General features: G+C 37.9%; 1 protein-coding gene across 4 annotated transcripts in view; it reads right to left on the bottom strand.

Annotated features, from left to right (window-relative positions):
- LOC137236981 (trypsin-1) overlaps positions 1–26297 on the bottom strand; it is a 709096-nt gene that overhangs the window by 321788 nt on the left and 361011 nt on the right. For all 4 annotated transcript variants that reach the window (XM_067760092.1, XM_067760091.1, XM_067760089.1 and 1 more), the window contains one exon: positions 19245–19631. In XM_067760092.1, coding sequence (XP_067616193.1) covers positions 19245–19631 — 387 coding nt within the window. The remainder of the gene's footprint in view (positions 1–19244; positions 19632–26297) is intronic.

Genomic DNA, 26297 nt, shown 5'->3' with positions numbered 1-26297 from the left:
ACCAATTTTTCTGATTCCAAGGACGTAGTAGCTAAACTGATTGTAGAGCAATCAATTGAAATAAAAGAACGCCAAGTTTTAGCATTTAGGCCGCGGAACAATAACAATTTCAGAAATTTTCAAAGTAATAACCGAGGTCAAAATTTCCAAAATCAAAGTCGTAACTTTAACAGTTATAGACAAAATAGACCACCTTTTAGTAACAGTAACTATGGCAGCAACTTCAATCGCGGCAATCAACGGCAAAATTTCCGTTCTGGAGGCGGAAATCGGCATCAGTCTAATAATAATAATAGCAACAATAGTCGTACTAGCAATAATAACGGTTCTAACACTTCCAATAATAGAGGTAAAATGCAAGTGTCCGGACTTTAAACAGGGAAGCCCCTTAAGAGCGAACACTGAGGGAGGACGAGACAAATTACTAACTCATTCATCTCACAGTTTTTCTTCTAAAAACGTTTATTGTCTTAACTTAAATTATTCCGATTTTATACAAATAAATATTACTGGCTCTAACAAATTTTGAACATTTCTAGTCGATACACAAGCCAACATTTCGTTAATTAAAATTTCTTCTCTTAACAAAAATTTGTCAATTAATAACAATGATACAATTAATATTACTGGAGTAACTACAGATACAGTTTCTACATTAGGTACTTTTACAACTAACTTACACTTTTCAAATTTTTATATCAAACATACGTTGCACGTGGTAGACAATGATATCAACATTCAATCAGATGGAATACTTGGTAAGGATTTCCTAAAATCAAATAAATGCGATATCAGCTATGCACCAAATTGCATTTCCTTCTGGATAGGCAATGAAAAGATCGCACTTCCCATCCTTCACAGAATTTTCGCCTTGGAAAAAGACTCAGAACCACTTTTCGTGGATTCCCAAGAGGTATATGACGGTCTTTTCACAGCGAAATGTATAGTTGATACTAGTAATCCGATCATTAAAGTAATAAACACCAAAAATAGTGTAAAATACGTAAATAACTGCAACATCCAAACAGAAAAACTTTCCAATTATCACGTTTATAAAATCAATAAGCCAGTAAAACAAGATATTCGTATTAAAGAACTTAAAAGCATTTTAGAAACACAAATACCTAATTATGCTGAAAATAAGCTTATTAACTTATGTTTACAATATTCCGATATTTTTGCGCTAGACAATGATAAAATGACAATAAACAATTTTTATGAACAAAAACTAAGACTAAACGATACGACACCAGTATACATTAAAAATTACCGCCTACCATACTCTCAGCGCGAAGAAATAAATAAACAGGTTAATAAATTATTGGAAAACGATCTGATCGAAAATAGTTGTTCGAATTATAACAGTCCCTTGATTTTGGTACCGAAAAAAGACCTAAATCGCCAAAAATCGTATATAATGTGCGTTGACTTTAGGGCTGTCAATAAAAAGTTAATTGCCGATAAATTTCCTTTGGCACGTGTAGACGATATTTTAGATAACCTTGGCCGTGCGAAATTCCTTTCTACTTTAGATCTTTTTTTCGGGTTTTCACCAAATTCCACTCCACAAAAATTCAAGAGACATAACATCTTTTAGTACTGAACGCGGAGCTTTTCGATGGAAGGTGTTACCATTTGGTTTAAACGTGGCTCCAAATTCATTTTCAAGAATGATGTCAATTGCATTTTCTGGTATTTCACCCAACCAAGCCTTTATGTATGTAGACGATATAATAGTAATTGGATGTAGCGAAGCACATCATCTCAATAATCTCTAAAAAGTTTTCGAGACCTGTAGGAAGTTCAACTTGTGACTTAACCCAAAAAAAAATTAATTTTCTTCGACCTGAAATAACTTTCTTAGGGCATAAATGCTCAGCAAATGGGTTGCTACCAGACGATTCAAAAATTGAAGCAATTAAAAGGTATCCTAAGCCTCGCGGTAAATACGCTGTCCGAAGATTCGTGGCATTTGCAAATTATTATAGGAGATTTATTCCAAATTTCGCTTCTTTAGCAGCTCCATTCAATCGATTGAGTAGGAAAAAGGTTGAATTTAATTGGGATACGGCATGTGAGTTAGCTTTCGAAAAACTAAGAAAAAGTCTGATTTCTCCAAAACTATTACAATATCCAGATTTCACCAAAGAATTTTTAATTACGGTTGATGCTTCAAAGTTAGGTTGTGGTGCGATACTGAGTCAAAATCATAATGGTAACGACTTGCCAATTTGTTTTGCTTCAAAATCCTTTAGCAAATCGGAACAAAATAAAGCAATAATAGAATTAGAACTTTTGGCAATATATTTTGCAATAAAGCAATTTCGTGCATATGTCTATGGCACACACTTCAAAGTTAAATCAGATCATCGTCCACTAGTTTACCTATTTAATATGAAAGATCCGTCGTCGAAACTTTCCAGAATCCGTTTGGAATTGTCCGAATAAAATTTTACCATAGAATATATTAAAGGAAAATCTGACGTAGGTGCAGACGCATTAACGCGAATTTCAATTCAAGAACTTAAAAATTCCAATAATCAAATTTTAGCAGTACAGACGAGGTCTATGACGAAACGTCACGAACACCTACAACAATCGGCTGAGGACATAAACGAAGAAAATGTCAAATTACAGGTATTCGGCAAATTTTCATATAATTTTTCCAAGAAAATTCATAGGATAAAAAGCCAAATTTGTCATGACAACGATAATGATAAAATCAATTTAAAAATATATGCGCATTTAAAACATAAAAAACTCGAGTATCTTAATATTGTGTGTACTAACAAAATAATGCAATTAGATGAATTACTTTTGAAGCTTGAAAAAGAAGCTGGTAAACACAATATTAAGCAAGCAGAATGGCAAAAAGATGATCAGTTATTTAAATATTTTTCTATTTCAAATTTTAAAAGTACAGGGAATTCAATTTTAAAAAATATACAAATACTATTAATAGAGCCTGTCGAAACAGTTACGGACAACGACAAAAAACTTAAACTAATGGAAATTTACTACAATGACCCGATATCAGGTGGTCACTGCGGAAATAAAAAGCTTTACGCAAAAATACGTACAAAATATTATTGGAAAGGTATGACCCGTGATATTGCCACATACGTCAAAAATTTCAAAAAGTGCTTTTTGAATAAAATCAAGCCTAAAACCAAAGAAAATGTGGTGCTTACACCAACACCCTGCAAACCTTTCGATGTCGTTGTTATAGATACAATAAGACCTTTGCCTGAGTCGAATAATGGGAATAGGTTCGTTGTTACCATTATGTGCGACTTAAGCAAATACCTAGTTACAATATCAATCCCTGATAAGACAGCAAAAACAATTGCAACTGCCATTTTTGAAGGCTTAATCCTCATTTATGGCATAATGAAATCAATTAAAACCGATTTAAGAACCAAATATAAAAATGAAATTTTCTCTGAATTAACTAAACTCCTAAAAATGGAACATAATTTTTCTACAGCTTACCATCATGAAACCCTAGGTACAATTGAAAGAAATCATCGGGTGTTTAATGAATATTTACGAGCTTTTTTAAATGATAACTTCGCCGAATGGGACGTTTATTTGAAATATTTTACATTTTTTATAACACAACTCCTAGTACAGTTTTTGATAATGGATTTACTCCATACGAATTAGTATTCGGTAGAAATGTTACCTTACCAAATGAATTTCAAAAGCAACAAATCGATCCAATTTACAATGTTGAAAATTATGCAAAAGAAGTAAAATATAGACTACAAAAAACACATAAAATAGCAAAAGATTTAATTAATAAACATAAAATTAAAAATAAGGATCTATATGATAAGAGGGCGCGCCCGTTAGCTACTAATATAAACGATAAGGTAGTAGTACAAAAAGAAACTAGAAATAAACACGAAAGTATTTACCAAGGACCATATATAATCACAAAAATTGATGGAGTTAATGTCACGGTGTTAGATGAGAAAAATAAAAAGGAAAAACCCGTTCACAAAAACCGAATCAATAAGGTAAACTGAAATTTTTTTAATACAAATTTACAATCTAACTTGTAACTAATTTTAAATTTTCATTACTCTGTTATTGAAGCATGAAATCTCAAATTAAAATTTATATTAATATACGAAAACAAAAATTTCAATTGGCATGCAAATAAATATATATAATACATTAATTTAATGCAATAGAAATTAGAAAATAATTTACACATAAGTAATTGAATTCGTATTATTATATTAACAAAATTTCATATGTAAAAAGAAAAAAAAAAAGCTTTTGATTGAAAATGAAAAAAGGGGAGGAACACCCTAATATCATACATTCATTCAATCAAAACAATTTAAGTCATAGGAGCAAGAAGAATATGACAAATCTGATCAACTTGTCAGATTCTTCTTTTTTCTAAGGAAAGGTGGTATAACCGCACTGCGTTGCCCAGCCTTCACGCATTGAATACACCTCTGAGTGCAACTGGCATCACTGTCAGCTGTTGCTGGACAGCAGCGGCAATTGTACTCAGCAGGGCGAATTGGATTCAGCAAAGTTAGCAAAATGGCAATTTAAATTCAATTCGTTGCTGGGAAAAGAAAGAGTGCAGTCGTGCGAAAAGATAACGTGTGGAATTAAACATAAAGACTATAACCTAAAAATAAGAATACAATTTGTGAAAATTAGTTTAACTAAACGTGAACAAACTATAAATACTAAGATTAAAGAAATACTTCACAAATTAAATACAAAAACTAAATAAAACAACTTAAATATAAACTCAAATAAATTTGTTCATTTATTGTTGGGTGAGTGTGTGTGGGCAGAGCAATTTCATGGTGTCCAAAATGGACACCTTTCAGGGCCAGCAGACACGCACATAAGCATAAATTCAGCGCGTCTCTGATTACCATCACCAAAGAGGCTGTCATGCTAAACCATCCAAAGCAGTGGGCCCAGACGGCATAGCCATGCCGATACTTAAAAGCCTAGGGAAGGGGGTTTCAAATATTTAGCGCATGTCTTCAACCTGTCTCTTTCCACCTTTGTCATTCCCGAAAAATGGAAAATGGCCAAGGTGGTCCCGCTACTAAAGCCTGGGAAACCAGTTAACATAGGAGAGTCATATCGCCCGATATCTCTCCTATCGCTAGTAGCCAAGACGCTTGAAGCCATTTTGCTCCCCTACAGCTAACCTGTCATCAGCATGGCTTTAGAAAACTCCATAGCAACACCACCGCGCTAAATGCCGTTAGCATACAGATAAATTGAGGTTTAAATCAGAAGTCCCACCATAAAACAGTACTCGTTGCGCTAGACCTGTCAAAAGATTTTGATACGGTCAACCATGGCACGTTACTGCAAGACCTGGAAGGGCTTACCCTTCCCCATGTCATAAAAGGTGGACCGCAAATTATCTGGGTGGTCGGCATGCATCGGTGCAATTCAGAAACGAAAAATCGAAGCCAAGAAGAATTAAACAAGGGGTGTCACAGGGTGGTATCCTATCGCCACTTTTGTTTAATTTCTACATATCAAAACTACCTTCGCCACCGGAAGGAGTTACTATCGTTTCTTACGCCGATTACTGCACAATAATGGCCACAGACCCGGGCCCACAGATCAATGAGCTTTGCAACAGAATAAACGGCTACCTCCCTGATCTCTCCAGTCTTTTGCCTCGCGAAACCTGGCTTTATCACCGACTAAATCATCCGCGACCTTATTTACAACTTGGACGTCCCAAATGTCGACCATTTTGAAGATCGACGTCGATGGCACTACGCTACCGACTGTCCTACACCCCAAAATCTTGGGTGTGACGTTTAATCAGGATCTACATTTTGGTGAGCATGCAGCCGCAATTGTACCGAAAATCTCTTGCTGGCAGCACTTGTGGAAAAGTTAAAGAAAAGCTCATTACTACTTACAAAGCAATTGGTCAGCAGATTGCATGCTACGCATCCCTTATATGGTCGCCAAGCCGTAAAACTACTCACTGGCAGAAGCTGCAGGCCTGCCAAAATACTGCTCTCAGAATCGAAACGGGCTGTCTTCTTATGTCTCCAGAGCACCATCTACATAATGAGGCGCGAATACTCGGGTACGGGAGAGAAATGAGATGCTAACCAAACAGTTCCTGTTGAATACCTAGAAACCTGGGCATCCCCACAGGTATTTTATTGATTAGCCAACACCGCCTAGGGGCTTAAGGAGGCATCTTCGTAAGCACTATGAGGCAATACGGCACCTGAGAACGCAGCCGTATGAAGCCAAAAAACACAAGCAGGTCCTCAGTGAACTCTAAAAACAGACGTCGAACCTTTTTGCCGGGAATAGCCCGGTGAATCCAGTACTCAAAGAACAGTTCCCAAAACTTGCGGAAGAGGAACGCACACTCCCGAGGGAAACACGAGTCACTCTAGCTCAACTTCGATCTGGATACTGTAACAGGTTAAACTCTTACCTATCCAGAATCAACCCCGACATACAAAATGTATGCTCCGCTTGCAATGTGTCCCAACATGACACCAACCATCTCTTTAATTGTAATATCGAACCAACGTCTCTAAAACCCCTCTCATTATGGTCTACCCCTTTTGAAACAGCAAGTTTCTTTGGACTCCCATTAGAGGATATTGATGACAATTTGTGATCGGCCGCACCTATTGGATGGGGCGAAGCACTGCTACAAGAACAACAACATTTGCGAATCCACTTAATAATAACAAAACAGGTCTTAAATACCCTTTTAGTATGACGTGACAGCTGTACCGTAACAAACAAAGAAATGTGTTTTGTATGTTTGTCAACTTCACTTAACGATTAGCATATTCATCTTAATGTTCGGTTGTGTGTTCATTGCACTGCATGAGTGGGTATGCTGACTATGTAAAGATTTGATAGATGCGCCTAAAGTATGTAAACTAGTGTGTCCATATGTTAGCACAAAGGCAAGATCATATCAAAATATATTGAATTGCTGCTGCGAAGATGGGCGTAGAAGTTATAGGGTACATTGATTGGTTACAGCCATCTTATAAAAAAATGTTGTCCCTCAAGCAGAATTCGAGGTAAGTTTGAAATTGTTTATTTGTTAAAGTAGTGTATTTTTTTAGTGTTTCCTATTTTCTCATTATTGTGTGAATAGCTAATAGTATGGAAATGTTTGTAAAAAGGGACAGCACATCAAGCGATATTAGAATTTCATTTTCCGGTTTGGTAATTTCTTGGAGGTTGTGTTTTAGTTGGAGAGAATTTTTGACATTGAGGGTACCACAGATTATGTTCTTTAATGTTTGTCCAATGTGCTTTGAAAGTTTGTAGCATGGTACACCTACAGAAGATGATATTGGTCTAAGTGGAGTTTGTTCTTTATGGATCTTCGGAAGTCCATACAATCTTGGCGCTGTAGCCGCAGTGCAAGTTAGTTGCATCTTAAATTTTAAAGATATGTTTTCCTGTTTGTAGATTTCATTTATGAGGTTGTTGTTTTTCCGTACTAATTTTTGCGCAGGATCAGTTTTTATTATTTTTGTAGCCACAGTGCATCTCAGTGTGTCCTCTTGTCTCTCATCTTCCATCGCTTGAATAACAAGGCAATATCAACGATCAGGTGTATGGGTGAAAACGTTTTCCTAGAAACTGACTGTGCGAATTTTTTCCCATTGACAATAACCAACGACTCTCGGGGTAGTATTATGTCGTTTTTTTTTTACCAGCCAGTCCTCAATGGTTCGTAAGCCCAACATTTCAAAAATTTTCTTGATATGGTTTTGTAATTTCGAACTGAGCTGCTCCTCTGTGCTGATGGCTATTTTATCTGCGAGCTGTTTTTGGTTCGCTAATACCGAACTAAAATCTTCCTCTTCTAATCTATTTTTGAGGTCCTCCCTAATGTGCCAAATATCCGTACTTGTAATATTTATTTGGATGTTTGCTTCCTTTATTTCCAGATGTAAAATTTTCCTTATAAATTGTTTTTGTATTTTCTCCATATCCTTCCTTGTTTTGTCTAATTTAAACCCATTAACAATTTTGTTGGTCTTACCCTTCAAGTGTACAGGCGTAATTCCGAAATCTTTATATTGGAGTAAAAACTTTAATCTTTTGTCGTTGTTTCATAAGTTTTTGTATGTATTGCTTGATGATATAGTTAGTAGTCGCGTCATACTTAAATTTCATATGTTTGAAAAAGTGCTTCATTTTACTAGTTTTATGTTCTATAGGTGCTTCGGTTTAGCTCTCCGATTATTTTATTATTAGTGATTTGGGCTAAAGTACAATTTTTATTAATTTTTCTAAAAGCTTTTCGGCCGCTAAATAAAAAGCCAAAAACTATGTTTTTTTCTTCTTCTCCTACGCGTTTCGATGTTTTTTTTTACCATTTTCATCAGGGAGTCTTATTTATTCTAATAAAACATAAAACGAAAAAACAAACATTAAAAGGTTATTAATAATTAACATCAAGCAATAACATATTTTCCTACAGTTCACTTACATTTAACATAATACAATTACATTGGAACTACAATTTTGTCCTTTTTTTTTACATTTAACATCTGTTAACAAAACCATTCATTCAACGACATAAAGAAATTAGCAGAATTAAAAATTTCGACTGCGTCCATTGCATTTGATGGCAGTTGTGTATGCTCCGTTTGTATTATTTACATTCATCGCTAAGAGTAGTCGGACGTGTTGGTTTTGGTGTCATTGAAAGTCGCCTTGTTTTGGTGTTCTGAGCTTGAGATTTAAGTTGTTTTGTTTTCCGTGGTGTCGCCTGGTGTGCCAACTTTTGGAGTGTGCATGTTTTGTGTCGGCTTTTGCTCCTTTTGGGAGTTTTGTAATTTGTTTAAACTTGATTTAGTATATATATGTAATTACAAATAACGTAAATTTCTGGCGCGTGAAAAAAAAAAAAAACAATAAAAGAAGCAAAAATAGTTATTACACAAAATCAACGAATTGTAAGGCGCGTTCAAAACAAACCTAAATAAAGCAATAGACAATATGAGCTGTTCCCCTGGACTGCGTTATAGACTCTCATATAGCCAGGGCTACCAAATAACATCACAAGCAAACAAAAATGCAACGCACACCTACGTCGCAAGCTGCAAAGCGCAAGGTGGGCGACAGTTCCCCTGACTTGTCGTTGCATGACATAAAGTCTGCTATTAAAATTATAGAAAGCAATGTAAGCAGAAAGCTTGAAAGGCTAGCGACGAAAAGCGGCATTGACGAGCTAAAGCAGACAGTGGGGGCTCAAATCGAACACCTCAAAGTTGAAAATGAGGCACTGAAAGCTTAGCTAACGCAAATTAAGCACAATCGGGAATTGAATAGGGTGGAACTAAACTGACTTATTGATGACAGAAAAAGGAACAACGTTGTAGTAAGAGGTATTCCAAAGGACTCACCAAAAAAAAGCGGTAGAAAAGCTATGTATTGAGAGGCTGAATCTGCAACATGTACAAGTCCCAGATGCGCGTCGCCTGTACATTCAAAATCAAATAATGGGCGTGATTGCCGAGTTTGCTTCTGAAGAGATGGCTACCTATGTGCTCAAAAGGGCAAAAAAACTGTCGGGGTCGTCTATATTTTTAGAGAAGGATCTCAATGCTTCAAAACAACAGAGCAAGAAAGTATTGCTGCAATTAAAAAAAGATCTTTGGAAGCTGGACCGCTCTCAGAGCATATATGTAAGAAATGATGCTATGTGCATAAACCAAAAGTGGATGGCGTTTAGCGCAAACAAATTCCTAATGTGTGACGGTGAACCGGCGGAGGCTTTACTTCGGAGTTACTATGGAGAAAACCTGAGGAAACTAGATATAACGTATGATGGCATTTTAAGTAAGATGACAGCAAAAACTAACCGTTGCCCGGTCTGATGGTGCAAACATGAGGAGTGGTAATACTGTTAGTCAACCCAAGACGGTACCACAAATTAAAGTGTTATCATACAATATCGCCAACTTTCGTAGTAAGCTTAAATTTAAAAACTTTTTTAATTATATAAAACCATTCGATATCGTTTTCTTATTTGAGACTCATGTTGTTTACGAGGACAGGTTTTGTCACCATTTTAAAGATTATGTATTACATTGGGTAGATGCGGTTAAGACGCATGTTGCTGGTCGCGCTAGCGGAGGGTGTCTTTTTGGTTTTAAGAGGAGTTTGGAAGATGTTTACAATTTAAAATGTCTTAGTCTTTCTGAGTGTGTTGTACTGTTGGTAAACGTACAGTGGTTAGTCCCTCAGTATCTCAAGTGCAACAAATGGGTTGATGATTCTAAACTCTTAGAGAACTTTTTCGCTTCACAGCAACCGGTCTCTTTTTGTGTTTTGGGTGATTTAAACGCGCGCGTAGGTGAACATCAATTGTTGTAAGCAGAAAATCTAAGGATGTAGTTCTAGATGCTAAAGGCAAAAAGCTACTAAATTTTGTCGAGGATGCGGGCGGAGTTATACTAAACGGTAGGTCATCCGGTGATATGAATGGCGAATTTAAATTTTGCAGTGCTATAAGGTGTTCTGTTATAGACTACGTTATATCTTCGTTTGAGCTTCTACCAGCCGTTAAGAGCCTTTCAGTTAGCAAAAGAGAATAATCTGATCATATTCCGCTTTGCGTAATTTTGGCGGTTTCAGATAAAAATGCTAAGGATACCTCAAGGGCCTGCCCCCCCCCCCCCCCTTTCTTTGTAAAGAAATACTATACAAATTAAATACAAAAACTAAATAAAACAACTTAAATATAAACTCAAATAAATTTGTTCATTTATTGTTGGGTGAGTGTGTGTGGGCAGAGCAATTTCATGGTGTCCAAAATGGACACCTTTCAGGGCCAGCAGACACGCACATAAGCATAAATTCAGCGCGTCTCTGATTACCATCACCAAAGAGGCTGTCATGCTAAACCATCCAAAGCAGTGGGCCCAGACGGCATAGCCATGCCGATACTTAAAAGCCTAGGGAAGGGGGTTTCAAATATTTAGCGCATGTCTTCAACCTGTCTCTTTCCACCTTTGTCATTCCCGAAAAATGGAAAATGGCCAAGGTGGTCCCGCTACTAAAGCCTGGGAAACCAGTTAACATAGGAGAGTCATATCGCCCGATATCTCTCCTATCGCTAGTAGCCAAGACGCTTGAAGCCATTTTGCTCCCCTACAGCTAACCTGTCATCAGCATGGCTTTAGAAAACTCCATAGCAACACCACCGCGCTAAATGCCGTTAGCATACAGATAAATTGAGGTTTAAATCAGAAGTCCCACCATAAAACAGTACTCGTTGCGCTAGACCTGTCAAAAGATTTTGATACGGTCAACCATGGCACGTTACTGCAAGACCTGGAAGGGCTTACCCTTCCCCATGTCATAAAAGGTGGACCGCAAATTATCTGGGTGGTCGGCATGCATCGGTGCAATTCAGAAACGAAAAATCGAAGCCAAGAAGAATTAAACAAGTGGTGTCACAGGGTGGTATCCTATCGCCACTTTTGTTTAATTTCTACATATCAAAACTACCTTCGCCACCGGAAGGAGTTACTATCGTTTCTTACGCCGATTACTGCACAATAATGGCCACAGACCCGGGCCCACAGATCAATGAGCTTTGCAACAGAATAAACGGCTACCTCCCTGATCTCTCCAGTCTTTTGCCTCGCGAAACCTGGCTTTATCACCGACTAAATCATCCGCGACCTTATTTACAACTTGGACGTCCCAAATGTCGACCATTTTGAAGATCGACGTCGATGGCACTACGCTACCGACTGTCCTACACCCCAAAATCTTGGGAGTGACGTTTAATCAGGATCTACATTTTGGTGAGCATGCAGCCGCAATTGTACCGAAAATCTCTTGCTGGCAGCACTTGTGGAAAAGTTAAAGAAAAGCTCATTACTACTTACAAAGCAATTGGTCAGCAGATTGCATGCTACGCATCCCTTATATGGTCGCCAAGCCGTAAAACTACTCACTGGCAGAAGCTGCAGGCCTGCCAAAATACTGCTCTCAGAATCGAAACGGGCTGTCTTCTTATGTCTCCAGAGCGCCATCTACATAATGAGGCGCGAATACTCGGGTACGGGAGAGAAATGAGATGCTAACCAAACAGTTCCTGTTGAATACCTAGAAACCTGGGCATCCCAACAGGTATTTTATTGATTAGCCAACACCGCCTAGGGGCTTAAGGAGGCATCTTCGTAAGCACTATGAGGCAATACGGCACCTGAGAACGCAGCCGTATGAAGCCAAAAAACACAAGCAGGTCCTCAGTGAACTCTAAAAACAGACGTCGAACCTTTTTGCCGGGAATAGCCCGGTGAATCCAGTACTCAAAGAACAGTTCCCAAAACTTGTGGAAGAGGAACGCACACTCCCGAGGGAAACACGAGTCACTCTAGCTCAACTTCGATCTGGATACTGTAACAGGTTAAACTCTTACCTATCCAGAATCAACCCCGACATACAAAATGTATGCTCCGCTTGCAATGTGTCCCAACATGACACCAACCATCTCTTTAATTGTAATATCGAACCAACGTCTCTAAAACCCCTCTCATTATGGTCTACCCCTTTTGAAACAGCAAGTTTCTTTGGACTCCCATTAGAGGATATTGATGACAATTTGTGATCGGCCGCACCTATTGGATGGGGCGAAGCACTGCTACAAGAACAACAACATTTGCGAATCCACTTAATAATAACAAAACAGGTCTTAAATACCCTTTTAGTATGACGTGACAGCTGTACCGTAACAAACAAAGAAATGTGTTTTGTATGTTTGTCAACTTCACTTAACGATTAGCATATTCATCTTAATGTTCGGTTGTGTGTTCATTGCACTGCATGAGTGGGTATGCTGACTATGTAAAGATTTGATAGATGCGCCTAAAGTATGTAAACTAGTGTGTCCATATGTTAGCACAAAGGCAAGATCATATCAAAATATATTGAATTGCTGCTGCGAAGATGGGCGTAGAAGTTATAGGGTACATTGATTGGTTATTGAACAGCCATCTTATAAAAAAATGTTGTCCCTCAAGCAGAATTCGAGGTAAGTTTGAAATTGTTTATTTGTTAAAGTAGTGTATTTTTTTAGTGTTTCCTATTTTCTCATTATTGTGTGAATAGCTAATAGTATGGAAATGTTTGTAAAAAGGGACACCACATCAAGCGATATTAGAATTTCATTTTCCGGTTTGGTAATTTCTTGGAGGTTGTGTTTTAGTTGGAGAGAATTTTTGACATTGAGGGTACCACAGATTATGTTCTTTAATGTTTGTCCAATGTGCTTTGAGAGTTTGTAGCATGGTACACCTACAGAAGATGATATTGGTCTAAGTGGAGTTTGTTCTTTATGGATCTTCGGAAGTCCATACAATCTTGGCGCTGTAGCCGCAGTGCAAGTTAGTTGCATCTTAAATTTTAAAGATATGTTTTCCTGTTTGTAGATTTCATTTATGAGGTTGTTGTTTTTCCGTACTAATTTTTGCGCAGGATCAGTTTTTATTATTTTTGTAGCCACAGTGCATCTCAGTGTGTCCTCTTGTCTCTCATCTTCCATCGCTTGAATAACAAGGCAATATCAACGATCAGGTGTATGGGTGAAAACGTTTTCCTAGAAACTGACAGTGCGAATTTTTTCCCATTGACAATAACCAACGACTCTCGGGGTAGTATTATGTCGTTTTTTTTTTACCAGCCAGTCCTCAATGGTTCGTAAGCCCAACATTTCAAAAATTTTCTTGATATGGTTTTGTAATTTCGAACTGAGCTGCTCCTCTGTGCTGATGGCTATTTTATCTGCGAGCTGTTTTTGGTTCGCTAATACCGAACTAAAATCTTCCTCTTCTAATCTATTTTTGAGGTCCTCCCTAATGTGCCAAATATCCGTACTTGTAATATTTATTTGGATGTTTGCTTCCTTTATTTCCAGATGTAAAATTTTCCTTATAAATTGTTTTTGTATTTTCTCCATTTCCTTCCTTGTTTTGTCTAATTTAAACCCATTAACAATTTTGTTGGTCTTACCCTTCAAGTGTACAGGCGTAATTCCGAAATCTTTATATTGGAGTAAAAACTTTAATCTTTTGTCGTTGTTTCATAAGTTTTTGTATGTATTGCTTGATGATATAGTTAGTAGTCGCGTCATACTTAAATTTCATATGTTTGAAAAAGTGCTTCATTTTACTAGTTTTATGTTCTATAGGTGCTTCGGTTTAGCTCTCCGATTATTTTATTATTAGTGATTTGGGCTAAAGTACAATTTTTATTAATTTTTCTAAAAGCTTTTCGGCCGCTAAATAAAAAGCCAAAAACTATGTTTTTTTCTTCTTCTCCTACGCGTTTTGATGTTTTTTTTACCATTTTCATAAGGGAGTTTTATTTATTCTAATAAAACATAAAACGAAAAAACAAACATTAAAAGGTTATTAATAATTAACATCAAGCAATAACATATTTTCCTACAGTTCACTTACATTTAACATAATACAATTACATTGGAAATACAATTTTGTCCTTTTTTTTTACATTTAACATCTGTTAACAAAACCATTCATTCAACGACATAAAGAAATTAGCATAATTAAAAATTTCGACTGCGTCCATTGCATTTGATGGCAGTTGTGTATGCTCCGTTTGTATTATTTACATTCATCGCTAAGAGTAGTCGGACGTGTTGGTTTTGGTGTCATTGAAAGTCGCCTTGTTTTGGTGTTCTGAGCTTGAGATTTAAGTTGTTTTGTTTTCCGTGGTGTCGCCTGGTGTGCCAACTTTTGGAGTGTGCATGTTTTGTGTCGGCTTTTGCTCTTTTTGGGAGTTTTGTAATTTGTTTAAACTTGATTTAGTATATATATGTAATTACAAATAACGTAAATTTCTGGCGCGTGAAAAAAAAAAAAAAAACAATAAAAGAAGCAAAAATAGTTATTACACAAAATCAACGAATTGTAAGGCGCGTTCAAAACAAACCTAAATAAAGCAATAGACAATATGAGCTGTTCCCCTGGACTGCGTTATAGACTCTCATATAGCCAGGGCTACCAAATAACATCACAAGCAAACAAAAATGCAACGCACACCTACGTCGCAAGCTGCAAAGCGCAAGGTGGGCGACAGTTCCCCTGACTTGTCGTTGCATGACATAAAGTCTGTTATTAAAATTATAGAAAGCAATGTAAGCAGAAAGCTTGAAAGGCTAGCGACGAAAAGCGGCATTGATGAGCTAAAGCAGACAGTGGGGGCTCAAATCGAACACCTCAAAGTTGAAAATGAGGCACTGAAAGCTTAGCTAACGCAAATTAAGCACAATCGGGAATTGAATAGGGTGGAATTAAACTGACTTATTGATGACAGAAAAAGGAACAACGTTGTAGTAAGAGGTATTCCAAAGGACTCACCAAAAAAAAGCGGTAGAAAAGCTATGTATTGAGAGGCTGAATCTGCAACATGTACAAGTCCCAGATGCGCGTCGCCTGTACATTCAAAATCAAATAATGGGCGTGATTGCCGAGTTTGCTTCTGAAGAGATGGCTACCTATGTGCTCAAAAGGGCAAAAAAACTGTCGGGGTCGTCTATATTTTTAGAGAAGGATCTCAATGCTTCAAAACAACAGAGCAAGAAAGTATTGCTGCAATTAAAAAAAGATCTTTGGAAGCTGGACCGCTCTCAGAGCATATATGTAAGAAATGATGCTATGTGCATAAACCAAAAGTGGATGGCGTTTAGCGCAAACAAATTCCTAATGTGTGACGGTGAACCGGCGGAGGCTTTACTTCGGAGTTACTATGGAGAAAACCTGAGGAAACTAGATATAACGTATGATGGCATTTTAAGTAAGATGACAGCAAAAACTAACCGTTGCCCGGTCTGATGGTGCAAACATGAGGAGTGGTAATACTGTTAGTCAACCCAAGACGGTACCACAAATTAAAGTGTTATCATACAATATCGCCAACTTTCGTAGTAAGCTTAAATTTAAAAACTTTTTTAATTATATAAAACCATTCGATATCGTTTTCTTATTTGAGACTCATGTTGTTTACGAGGACAGGTTTTGTCACCATTTTAAAGATTATGTATTACATTGGGTAGATGCGGTTAAGACGCATGTTGCTGGTCGCGCTAGCGGAGGGTGTCTTTTTGGTTTTAAGAGGAGTTTGGAAGATGTTTACAATTTAAAATGTCTTAGTCTTTCTGAGTGTGTTGTACTGTTGGTAAACGTACAGTGGTTAGTCCCTCAGTATCTCAAGTGCAACAAATGGGTTGATGATTCTAAACTCTTAGAGAACTTTTTCGCTTCACAGCAACCGGTCTCTTTTTGTGTTTTGGGTGATTTAAATGCGCGCGTAGGTGAACATCAATTGTTGTAAGCAGAAAATCTAAGGATGTAGTTCTAGATGCTAAAGGCAAAAAGCTACTAAACTTTGTCGAGGATGCGGGCGGAGTTATACTAAACGGTAGGTCATCCGGTGATATGAATGGCGAATTAAAATTTTGCAGTGCTATAAGGTGTTCTGTTATAGACTACGTTATATCTTCGTTTGAGCTTCTACCAGCCGTTAAGAGCCTTTCAGTTAGCAAAAGAGAATAATCTGATCATATTCCGCTTTGCGTAATTTTGGAGGTTTCAGATAAAAATGCTAAGGATACCTCAAACCTTCGCTTTCTTTGTCGATTTTTCATATGCTTTTGACACAGTTCCACGGAATTTGCTTTTCTACAAGCTTGCCCAGGTCGGTCTATCTAGTCATATTATTGAGGTACTTCGTTTAATTTATGAAGATACAACTAGTCAGGTTTGGATGGATGGAGCGCGTTCGGAACCATTTTCTGTTAAACAGGGTGTACGGCAAGGGTGTATGCTAAGTCCAGCTCTGTTCTATTTATATATTAATGAATTAAGTGACTTTCTCCCCTATGGTGTAAAAGTTGCTGACGCTGTAGTTAAAGTTCTTTTGTACGCTGACGATATTGTGCTTCTGGCAGACTGCGACAGATTTACAGAAAATGATAGATGCGCTCATGGTTCAACTATATACAGGTTGGCTCATCTGTAAAGCAACAAAACATGTCTGTTCAAATTGTCAAAATCTGTGTATTGGTGTTGGTGCGAATGGTATGGAATGGAAACATAAAACTTAGCAGTTTTTTTATGTGTAAGTAAAATGCTGCTAATGTGTTGGTTTTATTTTGAGTTTGCCATCTCCTTTTGACAATCCCTTCGATCATGCAATGACATAAATAAAATCAGCTGATGAGATGAGCCAACCTGTACATAATTGAACCATGGATGCGCTTTACCTTTACAGTAAGCAGTGGGGGTTGACAGTTATAAATAAAAAATAAATAAATGTAAGGCGCGATAACCTCCGAAGAGATCTAAGGCCGAGCTTCTCTTCCAATTTGCGTCGTGCTCCTCTTGATTTTCCCTACAAATTGGCCGGACGGGACCTACATGTTTTATGCCGACTCCGAACGGCATCTGCAAAGCAGATGAGTTTTCACTGGGAGCTTTTCATGGCAGAAATACACCCGGAGTGCTTGCCAAACACTGCCGAGGGGCGACCCCGCTTAGAAAAATTTTCTTCTAATTGAAAAATCTTATTTCTAAAATTTTGATGTTGCTCTGCCCGGGAGTTGAACCCAGGGCATACGGTGTGATAGGCGGAGCACGCTACCATCACACCACGGTGGCCGCCACGGTGGGGGTTGACGGTGGGGGTTGACAGTTAATCTCTCTAAATCCATCCCATCTCGCAAAAGATGTAAATTTTCGAACTGGCGTCCAGGTCTATCACGTTTTATGGTTGATAAGTTTGAGTCCGTAGAGAAATTCCTGCGGTTCTTTATAAAAAGCTAATATTTCTCCCATCTAACACTCCAAACTATATGTTGCACCTCGAATCAGGTTTATGTTCGCTGTTCTACCATACTTTAAGCACACACGTGTATTATATTGCGCGCTGTTTTAGTTTATCACCAAATAGACTGCACCGCATTGTAGCTGAGGAGACAGTGCGTCAAGGCTCGTACTGGGTGAAAAACTGGGAAAATGTTTATGTAATTGTTGATATGGACCCTCAGCGTGATTTCTCGCCTGCAGCGCTAAAACTGCGAATTCCTGTAGTACTAGAGAGATTGCTGCAAAAAGAGTTTGCTAGCTACACCGAGAGTGCACTGCAATCTAGGTCACACGATCTTTACCCGTTCTTGATTCCTATGGACGCTACTTACGTCTCCGATGAGTTTTCGGCCTACGCCATAAGTGTGATCTTTCCGGCTAGGGATGGCTTGCTAAACCTCAATGCAAGAGCTTTTAAAAATGTCACTTCTGTAAACTGCTCGGTTTGCAACTTATGTACTGCTGAAAACACCTTTCATTTTATTGGGATATGTCCTATTTACAAAGATATCCGTTTTTAATGTTTTGGTGAGAAAGTTTTGGACCTGCAAAAGGTTTTAACTATTCTTAGTGGTGGTAACTATCACTCTCTAAGCTCTTATATAAGTAGTTGCGTTAAATGTAGGGAACTTATTGTAACAGAATTTGCTTAAACTATTGTTTTTAACTATATGTGCTATGTAGACACACAACAATTAATGTTATTGTCTAAGATCCATTATTTATTATTTTAAAGTATAGTCTTACAATTTCTACTTTTGTAATTCTTTGTTGTAATATAATAAATAAAATAACTAACTATTATTTACGTCTTCTCTAAAGTTCGAGTGTTAGTCGTGTCTTCTCTCCTCTCTATATCCAAAATCTTAAATTATCGAAGTCCGCTGTAGTCGTTTTCATATTTTTCGCATCTGATTTATGCTCATTCATTCTGATGCCCAATGATCGCTCTTAAAATTTTTAATATCCAGCTCAAACGCATTCAGTGTTCTTTCTATTGAATATTCACCCAAATGTTTATCTAGCTTTTATAAAATTTTCCAAAAAAGCTAAAAAATTTCCGAAAAAAGGCTAAATCTAACTTGATAAAAGCACTGGTTACAATTAAATCAGATACACTAAGTATGGCCAAGTTTTTCAGAGCGAGTTTCAATTTCAGTTATAGTGGACTTAACAATTTACTTAGCAGTTGAGATAGAAACTGAAATTCTATGCAAACCAAAGGGGCAAAGATAAACTCTAGTCAATTTTACCTAAAGTTTAACCTCGCACTGAAAACCTGGGCCTGAGTACACAAAAGGTTGAACTTCATTATTTCTCTCATTGTACCTGCTGGGTCATAGTTATAGCGCGGTAAGCAAATGGGTCTTATAATTTTTGAAAATGTTAGTGGCTTCCGCAGTTTTAATAACGCTATATCGTTGTTATAGCTATCAGGATTGAAGTTTCTATGTTTAATGATAGCCGTTACTGCCCTTTGAATAGCATTTGATTCTGAAGTAATATGTTGGTCGTGATCACCGAATATTATTCTTATTTTAGATTTTCTGAGCTTTTTAACGCAATGTGCTGCAGTTAAAACATAATCTTTGGTAAGTAAAGATCCTCCGCAATGAAACTTTCCATCGTAGACTATGCGTGCCACCCATGGGTACTGATTTATTCCTGTGGGTCTACCTCCAACTATTCTGATTTCTTCATTAGAGTTGCCGCAATCTAAAATAAAAAAAGAGCAGGAATAGTTATGATCATTGTAATAGGTGAGTATACTAACAATATATAAAAAAAATTAAAATATTGTTGGATTTAGGCTTTTTTTGACCATGGTTAGGTTGAACTGGCCAGTCAATGAGGACCTCGCATAGACTGAATGAGTCCGTGTTGTTACCATAAGTTTCTTTTAATGAACAAACTGAAAACCCTATCAAAAACTAGGACCTATGTTATAAAATAACTCCGTCCTCTTGACAAATACTAGAAATTTCCTAGGAATTATGCCAGTTGCTGGTACTAGATCTGACAGCTGTATCACTCCCAATAGCTGCAGTCTTAGCCTGATAAGTACAGGGCACGAGCACAGAACGTGCTCGATCGTTTCCTCCTCCAACCCGCACTTCCTACATCTGCTATCGCTTACCAAACCTAATTTAAAGGCATGTGTCGCCAGAAGGCAGTGTCCAGTCATAATACCCGTCAAAAGTATATAGTCCTCTCTCTTTAATGATAGAAGCAACTTTGTTAGTCAAAGTTTGTAAGACCTACACATAATCTTCGACACTTTACAGCCCAACGCTTGAACCCACGCCTTTTCGGCTTGGTCGATCATGTGCACCTCTCGCCTTCGCTTAATCTCGCCCAGCCGAATTGGGACGTCTGTGGAACAAGCTTGAAGGGATGCGCCCTTTTTAGCTAGTTCATCAGCTTTTTCATTCCCATCTCTATATGCCCTGGGACCCAATATGGATGTATGCTCCTCCCTGTCCCGATTCTCTCCAGAGACTGATTTCACTCTAACACGCATTTATGTAGATGCTGTGCTATGCGAGACTGCCAGTATAAAAGTTAACACGGTTGCATCTTAAGCTATTCCCTCCCAGTATTTCTACTGCTTTGGTTACGGCTAATATTTCCGCTTGGAAAACGCTACAGTAATCCGGCAGCCTGTAGGATCTGTTTATTTCCGGATCAGCACAGTATACCGCAGACCCTACTCCTTCCACTGCTTTGGAACCATCTGTGTTTCTCCTCGTCCGCCATTTGAGCACCCTTGCGCCAACCGTCCTCCTCTATTGTGGCTTTAAGATCTCCCTCGAAGCGCAGATAGGGAATCAGGTAGTCTGTTCGTCTTGTGATTGATGACGCTATACTGCTATGGCCGTATGATCGGCGCTCAAGTTGCCCCGAGGCACCGAGCCTGCTTGCAGTTGTTAACGCTATGTTCTTTGCTACCAGGTCTACAGGTGGAATGTGCAGAAAGGCATACAGTGCAACCGTCGGGGTTGTTTTTAGGGCTCCCGTAATGCTAAGAATTGATAGTCTGCATACCCCCTCTATTTTTTGAGGTAGGTTGTTTTTTGTGTTTCTTTCCGTCAAAAAAGAACTCCATAGAATAGAATATGGCTTACAATCGCGGTAAAAATCCAATGAGAAAGAGAGGGCGATAAGCCCCACGTACTGTAATAATATTTTTATCCACTAGTGTCACTTAGCACTGAACGCACCCATCAATGTATTTGACAGCTGAGAACGAGGTCCCCCATTTGGACGTCAACCTGTATCGTATCTACACAAAAAGAACATTAGAAAATAAAACGCACTATCAAGTTCAATTAGAGCTAAAGATTGTTTTATTTAACTCCAATTACCATACTTATTACATGGTGTCAGATGGAAAAAACACTAAAACTGTTGTGGATCGCATTTGGAGAGCGTATTTTATTTAGTAAAACAGTACTGAAGAGAGGAACGTATAAGGGCAACGCCACGTTGTAAAATAGCGTGCAATACCTACCAGTAGTTGGAAAATCCATGGATTTTAGGAGCATCGTTATCTGAGCGGCCACCGTGGTGTGATGGTAGCGTGCTCCGCCTATCACACCGTATGCCCTGGGTTCAACTCCCGGGCAAAGCAACATCAAAATTTTAGAAATAAGATTTTTCAATTAGAAGAAATTTTTTCTAAGCGGGGTCGCCCCTCGGCAGTGTCTGGCAAGCGCTCCGATTGTATTTCTGCCATGAAAAGCTCTCAGTGAAAACTCATCTGCCTTGCAGATGCCGTTCGGAGTCGGCATAAAACATGTAGGTCCCGTCCGGCCAATTTGTAGGGAAAAATCAAGAGGAGCACGACGCAAATTGGAAGAGAAGCTCGGCCTTAGATCTCTTCGGAGGTTATCGCGCCTTACATTTATTTTTTTTTTGTTATCTGAAACGTGGATATGATCACAGAGTCATCATCGTAACTAGATATACAGCAAATATTGGGTGATATTTCATCGACAAGCAAGCATTTAACGTTTAAACATGTCTAACGATCGGTTACCAAAGGAATTGGATTGTACAAATGGGCCAAATGAATGGCGTCCATGGAAAAATGAATTTTTGATGTACATGCGGGCTACTGGTAAAGCAACGGAAACTGAATCTACAAAAATTGCAACATTTTTATGGTTGATTGGGAAACTTATAACATTTTATTTCCAAACGATGGAACGGAAGATGTAATTATCGGAGAGAGTATTGTTGTTGCACATGGTGATCGAAATACTACCGCAGTAGTCGACCAGCACTCATAAATGATGTGTTGAAAGCTTTCAATGGATATTGCATACCAAAGAAAAATACAACCATGGAATCGTTCAAGTTCAACAATATCTTGCAGAAAGAAAAGCAACCGTTCGCGGAGTTTGAAACGGAACTGCGCAGGTAAATTCAGTTTTGTGAGTTCAATATCAAATGCGACTGCGGAAACGAATTAAAATATGAAGAGCGAATGTTGAAAGATCGAATCATTATTAGAGTGAATGATAAAATGTTACAGTTGAAGCTATTGAACGGCAAGAATGAGCCATTAAATAAAGTCATTGAAATTTGTAAAACGTATGAAGCAGCGAAAGAAAATAAGGTTATGTTGAACGCACATATCCAACAAAGTGTTAACAGCGTGTTAGACAATGAACCAAAGGAGGCAATAGATGCAATAATACGTAAGTGCTACAACTGTGGTAAGGATTTCACGGCGAATCATTTACAGTCATGCAAAGCTAAACACATCAATTGTCGATCATATGGACGTAAGAGCCATTTTCAACGTTTTTGCAAGGCAAAAAGCATGCAAACAGACAACAACACAACCCAAGCAGAAAACAGAAGTGGAGGCCGCAAACAGAACAACAACAGCAATGGAAAACAACATCAACATTCAATAGACTGGGGTAACTCAGGTAATTATATACAAATCATTGATGGTAGTGCGAAGAAGATTATTAAAGTAGATCATATTTATAGAATAAACGAAAAGTATTAAATTTTGATTAAAATGGAAATAGAGTAAATGTTTTTGAAACAGTGAGATTAAAAAGCGTAGATAAAAAGCTAGAAACTGAATAGTTTTCTCAATTTATTGTTGTTGATGATGTATGGGAACCGATACTCGGTCTCGAATCAAGCGAACGATTTGGATTAGTCAAACAAATGGATGCAGGGTCTGTAGCTAGTTTGTCAAAAACAAAAGAGGAATTCTTAAAAAACAATCGAGATATTGAAGGGTTGGGTAGATTTCCGGGAACGTTTTCGATAAACATGAAAGAAAACTCGAAACCAGTCCTCCACTATAAAAACCGGATATCAAACCCATTATTCGAAAGATTGAAGTTACAATTGGAGAAAATCGTCCAGGAGGGAATCATATCACCTGTTAATTACCCAAATGACTGGGTCAGTAATTTGCAAATAGTCGAAAAGCCAAACTCGGAGGAATTTCGTATTTGTTTAGATCCGAAACTACTCAACGAGTGTATCAAGAGTTAACACTTTTTGTTCCGACGATAGATGATTTAACGTCTGTGTTGACGAATAAACGCGCTTTTGCGGTGTTAGATTTGAAAAGTGGCTATTGGCAGATGAAATTGGACGAAGCGAGTTCCGATTTAGCCACGTTTATGACTCCATTTGGTCGTTGTAAATTTAACCGTGTACCATTTGGGTTAAATTTTGTACCCGAATTGTTTCAGCACGAAATGGTCAAAATGGTGGGAGGTATAGAAGGAGTGATAATTTATTTTGATGATGTCGGTATTTGTGTCAAAATGGAAGAAGAACATGATCGAACCATGAATAAAGTAATGCAAAGAGCGCGTGGATATAACATTAAATTTAATCCTGATAAAATTCAATATCGTAATCTTGAGGTAGCATTTATGAGTCACATTTTGTTTGAAGGGAAAGTCAAGGTGAATTTAAAGTATAGGGATGCGATTTTAAACACGAAAAAACCGACGGATAAGGCCGCCGTGTCGAGAGTTTTTGGGTATTCTTAAATATTTGGCTAAATTTATTCCAAATTTGTCCAAACAATCGGCACATTTACGGAATCTTACGCGAAACGATATAAAATTTGAATGGACAGAAAATCATGATCGAGAATTTAAAAGTCTGCTTGAAAGAGTAACGTCGGAACCGGTGTTGGCTATTTATGATCCAAAGTTGCCAGTCATTGTGCAAACTGATACATCTAAGGATGGATTAGGATGTGTGGCATATGCGTCTCGAAAACTAAGTAAAAGCGAACAAAAATGGGCTCAGATCGAAAAGAAGCTGTTGGCAATAGTTTTCGCATGACAACGATTTCATTATTTCTTGCGTAGTCGTGAATTTGTGGTTGAAAGCGATCATAAGCCGTTGGAAACATTGGTCAAGCGGGATATAGATGATGTGACAATGCGGCTTCAACGAATGCTCATGTCACTTTTGAAATACCCAAAGATGACTGTTGTTTACAAGCCGGGTAAAGAAATGCTTGTGGCTGACTGCTAAATTGTCTGAGGGCACAGAGGAGCCAGAATTAACTGGAATTATTCATTCGGTCACTAAATCAGCGTGTTTGTTGGAACAAAACTACAAGTTATACCGTTCAATCGCTGAGCGTGATGAGACCTGTTTACGAATTCGTCGATATGTAGAGATGGGTGGCCAAATTATCATATACTGAACAATCTATGTCCTGCGTTTTACAAATTCAAGAATGAACTTAATTTTGAGAATGGACTGTTATTTCGAGATCATCGGCTGGTAATTCCAAAAGAGTTACAAGGAAAACTGGGTAAATGGTTACATGTACCCCACTTTGGAATTGAAAAGACTCTTGCATGTGCAAGAATGCATTATTATTGGCCTAGCATGAACAGTCAGATAAGGCAGATGGTAACATCTTGTACCATTTGTGAAAAATTTACACGTAACCATCAAAAGGAAGAACTGGTTCAGGAGGAATAATTGAGGTATCCGTTTCGGATGGTGTCGATGGATTTGTTTGAGTATACTGGACAAGATTTTTTGTCAGTGATGGATGCATATTCGGGTTATATAATTGTGGAACATTTAAAGAACAAAATGTCGCGGCACATCATCGAGAACTTAAAGTGTAACTTTGAAAAGTTTAGGTATCCAACAGTAATTAAATCGGATAATGTACCATTTAATTCGCGGGAATAATATTTTGAAGCGTTGTGTTGAAGAGCGGGATACATAAAATTATCAATATAGGATATTAGAATATAATACATCTCCTGTAGCAAGCATAAGATGGCCACCAGTTCAGTTGTTTTTCGGGCGGCAGGTCAAGACGAGAATGCCAATTGCAGATTCGTTGTTGACTCGAAGCAATTTAAGTGAGGAAACTGTCGAAGAAAAATCAAAAACCAAAAAAGAAAAGCAAAAGTATTATTATGACCGGAATGCAAAAGCACTGCCCGAGTTAAATTTGGGTGATCTCGTTATCTTTAAGAAAAATGGAAAGGAAAAGAATTATGGGACCATTGTCAGTAATGTAAATGGTCGATCATACATTATTAAGGATAATTTTGAGAATCATTTTAGACGATTTATTGCTAAAACAAGGAATAACGAGGTGAATGGGGGAGAAGCAATGTTTGAGGAAAATGTGAGATGTCATGGAAGCAAGTCACATAATTTGAAACCAATTGAAATAGTTCGAGCCAGCGGGGCGAAACGTACAGCACAAAGTTAATAAAGGCAAAGAACCACTTGAGTGTAATGTGGATGAACAAGTTCTACCAGTGCTGAACGATAGGAATGCCTCATCGGATGAATATCAAACCGCTGGTAGTTCAGAGTCAGAAGCAGAGTCGGTAAGGGATCCAGAGATACCCGAAATGGTGAACAGGTATGATCCATCAGTTAAGAGGACGCTTAGTGGTCGTGTTAGTCGTCCACCTCAGAGGTGGTTGGAATTGATTTAAGAAACTCGCATACTTCATTCTCTGTTCTACATTAAACACTCACCATAAAAAAGAAAGCGTGTAATAATATTGTTAGCCACTAGTGTAATAAGATTATTGCCACTAGATGTCACTTAGAACTGAACGCACCCATCAATGTATTTGACAGCTGAGAACGAGTTGCCCCAGTTGGACCTCAACCTGTATCGTATCTACACAAAAAGAACATTAGAAAATAAAACGCGCTATCAAGTTCAATTAGAGCTAAAGATTGTTTTATTTAACTCCAATTACCATACTTATTACATGTACACCCCAGCATTCTTTTACATGCAAAAATTGCCGTTGAGGCCTCCTTCAGCCTCTCCTCCACGTTGAGCTTCCATGCCAGCTTAGTGTCTAGGATGATTCCTCGATATTTTGTGCA

This window comes from Eurosta solidaginis, chromosome 1 (assembly GCF_040869045.1).
Source record: "Eurosta solidaginis isolate ZX-2024a chromosome 1, ASM4086904v1, whole genome shotgun sequence".
Taxonomy (NCBI): domain Eukaryota; kingdom Metazoa; phylum Arthropoda; class Insecta; order Diptera; family Tephritidae; genus Eurosta; species Eurosta solidaginis.
The sequence above is the reverse complement of the archived record's forward strand: the minus strand, read 5'-3'. Positions and strand labels throughout refer to the sequence as shown.